Below are 12,534 nucleotides of genomic sequence, written 5' to 3'. Positions count from 1 at the left end.
GTAGTGTCACACTTAGCTAACGAACATACTCACAATGAATATAACTGATTATATTTTCATAACTTCGCCAATACGCATGAACATCTTAATTCCAATAATGTGATGTCACTTTATGATACAGCCATAACATTTATGATTATATCTACATTTTCTTTTCAGAGCGGCCATAAAAACTACATTTCCGGCAAGTCTTTTCTTGAAGTTATGGGGATTGTAGTCTTTTATAACAAACGTGTTTTATTAGTGTTTAAAGCATGGAGATGTATAGTGGTTGGAAGTTATGTGCCCAGGGCCATGTGTATAAGTTTGCATACCAGTCAGAGACCTCACCAGAATTTTAATTAGCCACAAAATGACTTGGAATGAAAACTTGTGTACTTTTGATCCTGCAGGGTATGTTCGCCACCTTAGAAATATGTTTGCCACCCTTGTTGCCACCCCACAAGCTCTAAATGAACATAGCTGAGGTTTAGCCAACTCATAAACAACTCATGCATTGCATATGAACATATTAAGTCTGGTTTATTGTAATTTCAATAATTTACTGTCACTTGTTATGTATAATCCATGCAGTCAGAGGCAACGAGTAACAATCAGTCCATTGTTTATGAGAACACACATTCCAGTTACTGAACAAAATGTTAAATATCATGAACATCTTACGGAGACTGTCTAGAGTTGTAATAATTTCTGTCAAACAATGCAAACAAGTATCTATATATTACCATTAAAATATTGTGCTTGTGATAGTTGTGTTGAAATGAGGTACAGGTCCAGAGTGTAGGTTTGTTTCAACATCAGCGGAGACACATTTAAAATGGGGAAATTTTAAGCACCACACACTTAATTTCAGGCATTCTGGTGAATGCTGATGCATCAAATTGTGCATTTTCTGCATCAACTTATTTTGTAAATGTCTTTAATTTTGTTCAAATAAAGGTCTTCTGCTACGATCATGCTTATATTATAATATAATACCAAATTATTCTAGCCACAACCTTTAGGACTTAAGGGCATTTGTGGAAAAAAAGTCTCTGGAATTTTCTTTTTACTTTACTTTTTTTCTCATTTTCTTCAGTCATTTATTTCGTCATCTGCACCAGTTTCAAAACCTTAGGATAATCTTGGATGTTATTATTGTGAAGAAATGCTACATCGTTTTATCATATATCAATTTAATCTAATAATTCTTGCAGAAAGCTGTCATATTGAAAGATAATTACTCCAAGAAATACCAAAATCATTCTTCAAAAGTCACCATGTGCAATTTCTGTTGAATGTAAAATCCTCTGCAAGCTATTAAACTGCCAATTTTTTAGAAACAATATTAAGGTCATGACCTTAATGGTTCCTACAGTCCTGACTGTATGTAAATTGAGGCACAGTATTGTAAAGGCACATTTACTTTAAGATATACTATGCAGGATTTTCCAAAGAAACAGTGTATAGACTCACATATGAAATGGGGTTTGGGGTCCACCCCCAAGGAATTTTGAGCATCAAACCCTAAATTTCCTGCATTCTGGTGAACTTTTATGCATGAATTTGTGCATATTGTACATCAAATTATGGTGGAAATGCCTTTAATTTCATCAGAATAAAAGTCTGTTGTGGGGGGGATAAATGCACAAGTTCCAAATATTGAGAGGGACATGTACCCTGTGTCCCCACGGAAATCTACCTATGCTTTCAATCATCACTTATGACCCACTAGAAGTGTGTGGCAGTGTATTTTTCTGCAGTGTGTACCCCTTTGGTACTCAGGTGAGGGCGGGGCTTCATAAAAAGGTAGCTGCCAGGTGTCAGACTGGCAGAAAAAGCCACACAAATATAGTGAGACAAAGCTAAACAAGAGCAAATCTCAGTGTGGCTATTACTTTTACTTCCGCTGGCAAGCATAGTACACCTATAGATCGGCTCATGAGTTTTGAGAATGTACTTTGAGTTGAGTTAAGTTTACTAACCTTGAGAAAACAAGTTCAACAAACTTAAGATATTAAATTAAATAAATAAATGAGTTAAGTTTTCCGGCTGCAACTTTACTGTTTGAATCGAAACACCAAACGAGAGTGAACCTGGGGCTGGCTTTTCCTTTCACTTCTGCTGGCGAACATGTTGCACAGCCAACAATCCTGCATAGTATACCTTTAAACTCAATCACACATTTCAAATAGTATTGCAAAGATTTTCTCACACAGGAGCACACAGACACTTACATAAAATGACAACATGTACACACACATGAATACAGTACACAAAGCTACATGCACACTCTATTTTTTTGGCCCTAGTAGGTTTTCAGCTTGAACACTTTGGAGAGAGGTGCTTTGGCACTAGAATAGATCAGATACGATTCTCCTTTAGAGCTGAAAAACTCCCAGTCACTGCACCCAATGGTTGGGAGCCAATGAACAGGAACAAATCCTTCATATCCCTGCCACCTGAAAACACACAAAGGAGAGGAATCAAATGAAATATGTATTTGCACCTGCTTAACAAAAGCTGTACACCCCCATAAATCTACATTACAACGTTAGATAGTAAGAGGAAAGTCAGAATAGTTGAATTATTTTACACTGGGAGGGGTGTTGCTGACACATTGAGTACCTGTAGAGAATGCTGTTGAGAGAGTAGGACTCTCCGTTAAAGGAGTTAGCAACAACCAGAAAATATTCCTCCCCGAGGGTGAAGAACTCCCAGTCCACCGCACTGGAGAGACAGAAAGGTATGTGGCGATGAGGAGAGGTTGAAATGGCAGCAAACACGTTACACAGAAAGTGTTCTGACAATCTGTCTTCATGTACATGCACCTGGTGTACTGGAGCGTTTACACATCTGTACCTGTAGGTGACAATATCCTGGAAGCGGACGAACAGGCGTCCAATCATGTCCAGCTCGTAGATAGTGGAGTTGATGGCGTATCGACTCGGTCCGTTACCATGGAGTCTGTGTCCATTGGCAACGACGAGGAAGACTCTGCTGCCAATCTGAAACATTTCCCAGTCTGTGGCGCAGAATGTCTAGATTGACAATGAGATAAAAAACAAACCAGTGTTTTTATTTGAGTTAAAGATCTGAGTTCTTCTTTGACTGTTGTTTGGAGACAGAAAAGCGAAAAGAGAGATCGCTAAGAAAGTAACACATGTTAACAAATGCCAAAATTGTATATTTTCACTCATTTCAGGATGATTTTACATGATTAATTTCCACCTGCCCCAAGGTGTTCTTCCTCATATCCAGCTGTGGAGTTCCCCTAAATCATCCCCTCATGTGACTATCAATGTGTCAACACTCTCCTCAAATGTGGCTAGATTCAAATATATGATTCACTATCAGTTACACGTCAAAGCACTGCTATCTCTCGAGCAAATCGAGGCAAACCGCACACTCTATTTCTGGCCTTGTCTTAAATGCACGGACACGCCCGTTCCTTGCTCCCCATCTCTCTCTTTCATTACCCTTTTATCTCTCCCCATGTTCCCTTCCTTCTGTGTGTACAGACAAGATGGTTTTTCATACTCAAAGATACAGATCTCATCAGAGGAAATCAAAGCACAGCTGGAGAGGAGATGAATGGCGTGGAAAATCATGCAGCAAAATGCTACCTAAAAGTGCTATTAAGCCTAAATTACATCCACGCTCAAACACCTTCCAAATTTGCCCAGTATTGTGATGTAGTATCAAACAGATATTCCTCAGTGTGCAGGACTTAGAAGCATCTATTTGTAGGAATGGCATATAACATATAACTAGTTTTTCATTAGTGTATAATCACCTGAAAAGAAGGGTTGTTGTGTTTTTGTTACTTAAGAATGAGCCGTTTATATCCATATACAGAGCAAGCCCTCTCCATGAATGTATAAAGAGATCAAGATACAGTGTTGGAGGTGGGGCCCCTGTCAGTATTATGGAAGCTGCTCAGTGGGGCATGAAGCCAAAAAAGTTCAACTTTGAGGGTGTTAAGTTACTCAGATCTTCCGCATCACTACAGACTTTCGCAAGCCAAGCAGCTAACTTCTGGTTTAGCCGTCAGCTAACTTGAATGGGAGTAATCATATGGCTCTCCTAGTCTTACGAAATGTTTGGACTGAATCCCAAATGTTTCAAATCCCTAATAGTGAAACAAGTCATTTCTTGAGGGGTTGTGACACTCAAGAAATGCATCGTGTGATTTACACATCTATTTACATTTCTGGGGCCTGTGGCATCATGTGACAGATCTGGAAGTTGTAAATCCACTGTTTGGCCAATACAAGAATTGGCTTCAAAGCCCAGCGCACTTCTTGGGGTCCAGCAAGGCTATTTAGACCTCGTCACCTATCGACGTTTGGTCACAGACCTTCCACGTGCAGATACAACATGAAAGGTACCCTGGGTGTGTTGGTTTTTGACATTCTGGGACACCATGTTAAGTTATGCCTGTTACATGCCCTGTCTTCTTTCAAAATACACTTCTGTTTTCAAAGGAAATGAAACATTTACAGCAGTCTTACGCACTCTGAAGGTCGCCACCTTAACTTTCACTCTTGTCCCGTTCGTTTTCCCCTGACGCCACCAAGCGCTGTTAAACTATAACGACAAACATCCACATATCATGCCAACATTAAAGGACAGCTTTTTTCATCAGTGTCTGACACCGCAGGTCTCTGCCCAAGTCATGGATTTTGACGACTTCGGAGTGAGAACGGGTTGGGGACATAGTCTTTGGCATCATGGAAGCTACAAGGTATGACACATGCGCAATGTAGACATGAAGACATAAAGTTATAGTGCTCTTTGGGTGCATTCCTTTTAGCATTTTTGGGTGCCCTCAGCCTCACAGAACTTTTTGGGTACACTCCAATAGATGGCTGCTGATAAACCATAGAACATTTATTGACATAGAAAGCATTTGTTTTAGGCTTTTATTAATGATCTTTTTCAAATTCTCAGAATTGTAATTCTCACCCACGTCTTAATTTTGTGTATAAAATATATTTCGACTCAAGGCCAAATCTGGATGCCTCAGTGAATCAAATCAATCATCCCAATGATCGTGCCAGCTATTAAGCCTTTAGCAGCTGCAGACCAGATTTCATTGTGCACATGGTGTACTCCAGTGATGTGACGTGATATGACGCCATGACTTCTCCTCTTTTAACCTCCTTGGGGGCTGCAAATTCACAATTCCTAGGATAGCAAAGGAATGGCCCGCCTTACTCTGCCTCTGATCGGCTTAATCTGATTTACCCTAACCCTAGCCAGTCTTAATCATTTTGGCTAAGCCTAACCAATGAAGACAATGAGTACTAGCCAATCATAGGGACAGTAGGACAGGACATTCCTTTACTATCCTAGGAATCAACACTGGCTTTAGTTAAGATAATTCACATCTTTGCATTGGCCACTGTAGTTCTCCTACAAGCTTGGCAAACAGGAGAAGTTTCAGTTCTGCAGCCTCACCACTAGATGCCATTAAATCCTACACACTATACCTTGAAGGCCAATTCTGCATTTCTTTTGCTGTTTCGTATTCACCACTCACCTTAATTGTCTGAAACACCTGGAAGCTTCCACTGACCCAAACGTAGATGACTGAGTCTACAGAGGTGGTCACCCCATCAAAGGCATTTGCGACCACCAGGAAATGGTACGGTCCAACTGTGAAGAACTCCCAGTCATAGGCCCCTGAGGTCAGCAGCATCTGGTGAACCTCAAAAGACTTTGTTAACTTGTTCCATTTGTATATCACACTGTTGATAGTGTGGTTATTATCACCTGAAAGACAAACCAGAAAGAGAGAGTCCAGTAGTGTAGTTTGATACTTTGTGAAGGTCATATCAGGATTTCTGGAAGTTAGAAGAAGTAATTTGATGGAAATTTAGATTTTACCTTGTCTGTGATTGGCCACAGCAAGATAGGTTTGCCGATTGATGTTAAAGGCCTCCCAGTCCCGGGCACAGAGGGTCTGCAGAGTCTGGAACTGCACAAACCGTTTCCTTCTTTTGCTCCACTTATAAATCACAGATATGTCAGTCTCTGAGTGTTTACGCTTGTCTGTCCCCCCTCCAGAGTTAGACACCACCAGAAATGTCTAGATCAGAGTTAAGAGAGAACAGGAATATCCAGATTAGAGTAACAAAATCCTGGGAATATCAGCTCTCCACACTACTTTGACCAGGTGGATGCAAGTGCTTGATTTATATTACATAACCCATCTCTTCCTTTTTGTCATACCTTCTTGCCCATGCTGAAGTGTCTCCAAGCCAAAGCTTCATATGTGCTGATATTCTGGTAGAGCTGGAAACCTGTGCGACCCCACAGATATACAGCGGAGCCAGAGGCTGACCGATGAGCCATAGCAGCCATCAAACCCATGCCAGGTACCTGGAACACCTAAAGATTGGATTTAAAAAAAAAAAAAAAGATGAAAAAAGTATTCTGAACATTTTGTACAGCCTTAAAGGTTGAATCAGCTGTTCTGGAGAAAGACTGATATTCAGCACAAAGTTCAGTACAGATTTACAGTCCCTCTCACTCCCACTGCCCTTCTCTTTATACATCCATGGCCTTTTCCCTGTCCTGTACACAAGCATGAATGCCCTCTGTCGCTGACTGGCTGGAATAGAGTTGTGTGGCTTGGTCAGAGCCATCAACATGTTCTTATCCCAAGTCATCAAATACTGCCGCTTTCAGGTGTCTCAGGTGTGTGTGATGTGTCTTCATGAGACACATCCTATAATTTCTGTATGTGACACACAACTGTCTCCTGGGTGAAACTCATAACGTGGCTAAAGTTGTCAAATGGTCACAATTAGGATTAGGCGATAAAACCACTTGGTTAGGTTTTGACAAAACATCATGTTTTGGGTCAATCTATGTACATAACATGATGTAAATCTGTCACATGGCTTTTGGTTTCACACAGGACACAAACAGCAGTGTCCTGGGTAAATGTCTGCATTTGTTTGACCTATCCATCTGCCCTCCTGCCTGCGCTACACAGACTTTCTCACTCTATATATTATATCAGCTGCTCTGAGCATCAGATATTGCAACAGATGGGTTTACATTGGAGTTAGCTGAAAGCCCAGAACATCTCATGGATGCTAAAGGGTGCCTTTGGTGTCAGTATCACACGCTGAGGGGCATGACAAAGTGTTGGTATTTGACAACCTGGGAGTGGAGCTACTTTGTTTCCCATTTACAGAGCAGAGCTATGTATGAACAAAGTATTTTTTAAAGCGCACACAGAATGGACAGCTAGTGGACTATTCACTGAATTTGACAAAAACTGTATTGAATTAGAATCGCTGACGAAACACAAGTTCTGTCTAGAACCTTGATTCACAGCCTTTTTAAAAATCATTTCAAAATTAGAGAAAAGTCTGGAAAATAAACATAATTTTCGTTCGGCAAGTTTGGCAATTCACTTTGAGTGGTCGGAGAAGATACTCCGTGTACTTTTACCATCCATGTTGTTGTATTCATCTTGTGACCCCATAGATTTATCTCGTGACCCCTCGTGGGATCCCTGACACCCTGGTTCTGAAAACCTGGTCCTGAAAAAGAAAAACTCCCCTAAAGAATTTTTTTCTCTTCTCTCTAGCCCTTGGTTTTCTAACCAGTCCTAGTATAGGCACAACATATATATATTTTTTTTACAAAATGGAAGGATACCTCTACATCATGTGTCTCTGAGCTGGTGGTGAGGACTTGATGCTCCACCACATAGTCCAGTCGTTTATGATCTGAGCAGATGCAGAGATGAGAATTATGTACATTTTCAGCTGAGTCAAAACACGCTCATGAGCTGATGGTTGGATGTTGGATTCTCACCCTCTAACACAGTGATCCACACTGTACCGTCGCAGAGGTAGAGGCCTTTCCTGTGCGGATTGAACCACATCTGGCCCTGCTGCAACTCTGAGCATGACTGCTCCAGCCCCACTGACACCCGCTCTGTTTCTGATCAAAACACAGAGACAAGCAGATAATCAAAGAGGCAAAGAAGCATGAAAACATGTCATGTCTTTCATCATATTGTATCATATGTCTTGTAGAATCCGTCTGGAATTACCATAGGAAGTCACATGGTCGCCGTCCTCCCTTCCTGTGACAGATAAGTCTGAGAGAAGTGGTGGTACTGACAGAGCTGCTAGCTGGGGGTCTGAGGAGGGGCAGACATGATGGGTAGCATCTGAACCTGGCACCAAAACCAGCTGTCGCAACAGACCCTGCACATGAGGCAGCAGATATGAAGGAAAAATGTATTAATTGTGTATTTTAGCAGCTTATTTCTCATGAAAGTTAGTAATGAGGAAATCTTACTGAATACAAGCCTTTCCATCTCCCCCGACTGCCAATGTGGAATCTCGATCCCTCAATGTTGAGGTCTGAGGGTAAAGGCCTGGAGGGAATTCTGTTTGCCATAGAGAAACATAATTATTTCTAATAGCTGAGCTAAGTTGTTTTCCTTCTATAAATGATCTTAAAGTCACTGTAATTAAAAAAGTCTTCTCATTCTTGTGTTTGTAGACAAGACTAGTATCATATAGGCACCGTATGGGAGCTGATATTCCTCCCTTCTGTGTGCCAGAGGGAGTTTCCACTAAAAAACATCTATCACACACTGTCAGGCCACTGTGATATGGCTGCGGGGTGTGAGCAGATTTGGAGCACTGCCATTGTATTGTGGTGAAGGATCTACTATCCCTCAAGGGAATTCAGAGGCAACAGGAAGAGAGGATGGTGGGAGGCAGACAGTGCACCCACCCCGTGAACAGAGAACAGAGCGAAGCAAGAAAAAAACACTTACATTTCCTGGGGTGAGCTGCAGTCCACTGTGAGCTTCACACGATGACTGGCAACAACTAAAACCAGAGTGTGCCACTGGTTGTCAGCCAGCCGAGCGCCTCGAAACCCCCAATGCTCTACGACCCCTCCGTGACTTTTCAAAAAGAAATGCAGAAGTTTTCTCGAGAGCCTCATTCCCAGGATGACCCGTCCACGTTCGTCAGTACTCTGGACTCGCCTCTCCTTCCCCCTCTCTTCATGTTGCTCTTCTTCTTTATTCTTTTCCAAAATGTCCCCTTTAATGATCTCCTCTTCCTCCTTCTGCCCCGCTCCTGTTTTATCTGCATTTTTTGGCTCCATCAAGGAAAAGATGTATTCATTTCTCTGAAAGGCAAACAGGAAATACACTCAGACGCTGCTTTGGCAGGGCTGACAAGTAACAAAGCACATTCACAGAAATGTTTTCTTGTCCTTGTCCACAGAGATCGCCATGTTGCACCGCTGGACAAAACAAACACTGGCTCTAGATAGGGCCTTTCGTACTTTCATGTTTGCCACGACAGTTGGCAGCCCCTTTGCATTGAGCAGCATCGAAAAAAGTGAACGTCAACTATTCAGTGTTTTACTGAATATAACCACCCAGTTGTTTGTTTTGGAGAGGAAGATACCTCTGTGGAAAATCCAGCTCAAAGTAAAAAAACCTCCTGAGCAATAAACACTGAAGGAATTCTAACTGGGAGAAGTTTAAGATGGTTGCAATCTGCAATCTTCACCACTAGATGCCACTAAATCCCCCTAAATCCTACACACTGGACCTTTAAGTACTATTTTGAATGCAGCACTTTTATTCATAAAAAGTATTTTCTCATTGTGTTATGGGTATTTTCACTTAAATAAAGAATGTAAGTTCTTCTTCCACCACTCATGGATGCTCACCTGGGATGCAATGCGACCGACTTTGAGCGTCACAACGATGGAGAATTCTGTGGACAAAAGTTCACAGTTCGCCAGCAACTGGGAGGAGAGAAAGCTCATGGAGGTATGAGGGCTTGATAACTGCACACCCCTCACGCCTCCAGTCTGCTTCATGTGCACCCCCGGGACGAGTTTGGAGGTGTCCCTCTCCAGGACAAAAGACAGAAGATCCAGAGGGAGCAAATCTGTAGACAGTAACAAAATAAAGAGGTCAGGGTGGTTGTTTTACTGCTTTAATCTTTTTATGCAGAATTTTCTTTACAAATTAACCAGTTGGTCCTAAGCTCGGGGTCCAAACTCCCTGAAGAGGTTGCAAAATGAATCTGAGGGACTCTGAAATAATAATGGGATAACAAATAATCAAAATGATTATCTGCTTCCCAAATTATGATTTTTCAGACTTTCCCACAGGATTCCTTTAATGATTCAAATTAAACAACTGGAGAGGAGAAAAGCAGTGGTGAAATGTTAGTATGTGCACTTACTCAAGTATTGCACTTAAGTTCAATTTTGATGTACTTGCACTTTGAGTATTTTCTTTTCATATTTTCACTCTATTACATTTTAGTGGGATGTATTACTTTTATTCCACTACTATTATTAAATAGCTTTAGTTACTTGTCACTTAAAAATTGAATATTAAGATTTTTGCTGATAAAACATATGACAAATTTGAAAAATATGATGCTGTGTTATAAATGAAATTACCCAACACTGTATACAAGTAGGGCTGTACAACATTTTACGGTTCCAGCTCTTGAAACTTTACAGTTTGCTGTTACAACGTTTGGTCATGGACTTTCCACATCCAGATATGATGTGAAAGGTACCCTGGGTGTGTTGGTTGTTGATGTTCTGAGACACCGTGTCAAGTTCTGCCTGTTACATGCATTGTCTTCTTTCAAAGTACACTTCCGTTTTCACAGGTTATTCAACGTTTACATACAGTCTCTTTCAAAATAAAAGCCCTATGTCAGTACAACACCACAAATTGAACTCAACAACAAAAGCATGTGGTTGGGTTTAGGAAAAAAGAACAGGGTTTGGCTTTATAATCTTATGAGACGCAAACACTGCTCTCCCAGGTGACGGTCGGTCTTTATCAGACCTTTCCACCACCACTCTGACCCTCCCTACTCAGACTTTGTCACCTTAACTTTCTTTTTGTGTCTTGCCCCGTTTCCCCCTGACATCGCGAGCACCATTTAACTATAACGGTGACCGGCAGCATATAATGCCAACATTAAAGGACAGCTTTTTCGTCACTGCCGCAAGTCACTGCCCAACGACTGGATTTTGACAACTTCTGAGTGAGACCGGGTTGGGGATATGGTCTTGGGCACCATGAAAGCTATAGGGTATGACACCGCAAGTCAATGCCTAATGCCCAGATTTCAAAGCCCTCAAAGTGAGACCAGGTTGGTCCTCTGCCACAAAATTTCTGAGGATGTCTTATGCACCAATATGTGCCTTTTCTCCATCAATTTATGATATAAATGTCTTTAATTTTGTCAAAATAAAAGTCCTCTGCTACTAACATGCTCTAAATAATGAGGGGGAGGTGTCCCCTGTGTCCCCCCTGAAATCTACGCCAATGAACATTAGCTGCATAAGTTAAAAATGAGCTCCACCCAAAAACACGAGTAAAATGCTACTTACACATAGTAATCTAGAGACATAACAAAGCTATAGTTGTAAAACAGTCACAGGAGATGGAGTATGTTTACTTTTAATACTTTAAGTACATTTTCCTGATTATAATTAACACTGTCAATACGGGACTTTTACAAAGTAGTAGTAAAGGAACCTCTTTCACCTCCGCTCATTAGTTAATATACTCCATATGAAGCAAAGGGTTACAAGCATGCACACAGTAGCTTTGTTTTATGAGGACGCGTGTTAAACAGGTTTGGAACACCCACTATAAACTAATAAATCAATTAATGTCACAGCACACCAGAGTCCTGACCCCCCCAGTGTGTGAGAAATAGCCCTGGGTGGCGGCAGAGCTATAGGAGCTTTTAGGAGGGGTAGTTATTAAGAAAGGTGTTCTTTGAAAAGCGGGAATAATAGAAGAGAATTGCCCTGAATTGATGAGACATCAGATAAACATGCACCCTGCTCGTCCTGATATTCTGATGTGTACAGAATTGTTGTGGAATCCCAACAGATGTCTGTACTTGTTTGTGGAAGTTAATTTAAGTTAATATTGCACGCAATACTGCAGACACAAACACTCCCACTGTACTGTAAGCAGACGCAGACAGTTGGAATTAGCCAAAAGAATTTTAGCTGGAGGGGTTTCCCAGGTTTTCAGGTGAAACCCTAAACCATCCGCTGAATAATCATTAACTGAACATCAAATGTGGTGAAGTGAGCTGAGGTAATGGAGAGTAAAGCTGAGGTAAAACGGAATAAAAGTGGTGCCTTACCTGTGCAGCGTCTCCATGTGTCTGCAGTGGTGTCGATGACCCTTAACCCCAGGAGAAGGAAGTGCACCAATATGAGCGATGTCATCACAGAAAGCCTGTTTGGTTCAGTTGCCAGCTGGTGCGAATGTCTCCATTTTAAAGATATCTCTCTATGTATTGCTCCTTTTGTCTCTATCAGAGGTGACAACACACACCAGGAGACTGTGCGTTCTTCATATTGATCCAAGGGAGCATTCTCAGAGAAGCACGTCTAGCCAACAAACTTTTTAAAACCATCAAAGGCTGCTCTGGCTACCTAACATTCACAGATGGAGAGTCCCAGAGCATCTGTGCTTCAAGAGTCCATTCATCT

General features: G+C 41.4%; 1 protein-coding gene across 1 annotated transcript; it reads right to left on the bottom strand.

The window, feature by feature from the left end:
• Positions 1–525: 525 nt before the first annotated feature.
• Positions 526–12,515, bottom strand: LOC125900746 (thrombospondin-type laminin G domain and EAR repeat-containing protein-like). Its single transcript, XM_049595939.1, has 13 exons — positions 12,183–12,515; positions 9,712–9,935; positions 8,798–9,159; positions 8,311–8,401; positions 8,060–8,216; positions 7,819–7,947; positions 7,660–7,730; positions 6,217–6,375; positions 5,872–6,073; positions 5,525–5,757; positions 2,842–3,020; positions 2,608–2,709; positions 526–2,441 (listed from the first exon to the last, which is right to left on the bottom strand). The coding sequence occupies exons 1-13, from the start codon at positions 12,265–12,267 to the stop codon at positions 2,288–2,290; spliced, it is 2,148 nt and encodes a 715-aa protein (XP_049451896.1). The 5' UTR covers positions 12,268–12,515; the 3' UTR covers positions 526–2,287.
• Between the last annotated feature and the right edge of the window lie 19 nt (positions 12,516–12,534).

The sequence above is a fragment of the Epinephelus fuscoguttatus genome, linkage group LG14 (assembly GCF_011397635.1).
Source record: "Epinephelus fuscoguttatus linkage group LG14, E.fuscoguttatus.final_Chr_v1".
In the NCBI taxonomy this organism is placed as follows: domain Eukaryota; kingdom Metazoa; phylum Chordata; class Actinopteri; order Perciformes; family Serranidae; genus Epinephelus; species Epinephelus fuscoguttatus.
The sequence above is the reverse complement of the archived record's forward strand: the minus strand, read 5'-3'. Positions and strand labels throughout refer to the sequence as shown.

Coding starts and splice junctions, on each gene's coding strand:
- LOC125900746 (XM_049595939.1), bottom strand. CDS start 12,267: ATGACATCGCTCATATTGGTGCACTTCCTTCTCCTGGGGTTAAGGGTC. Junction 9,160..9,711: donor TCGGTCGCATTGCATCCCAG/GTGAGCATCCAT, acceptor TTTGCCTTTCAG/AGAAATGAATACATCTTTTC. Junction 8,402..8,797: donor TGCAGCTCACCCCAGGAAAT/GTAAGTGTTTTT, acceptor TATGGCAAACAG/AATTCCCTCCAGGCCTTTAC.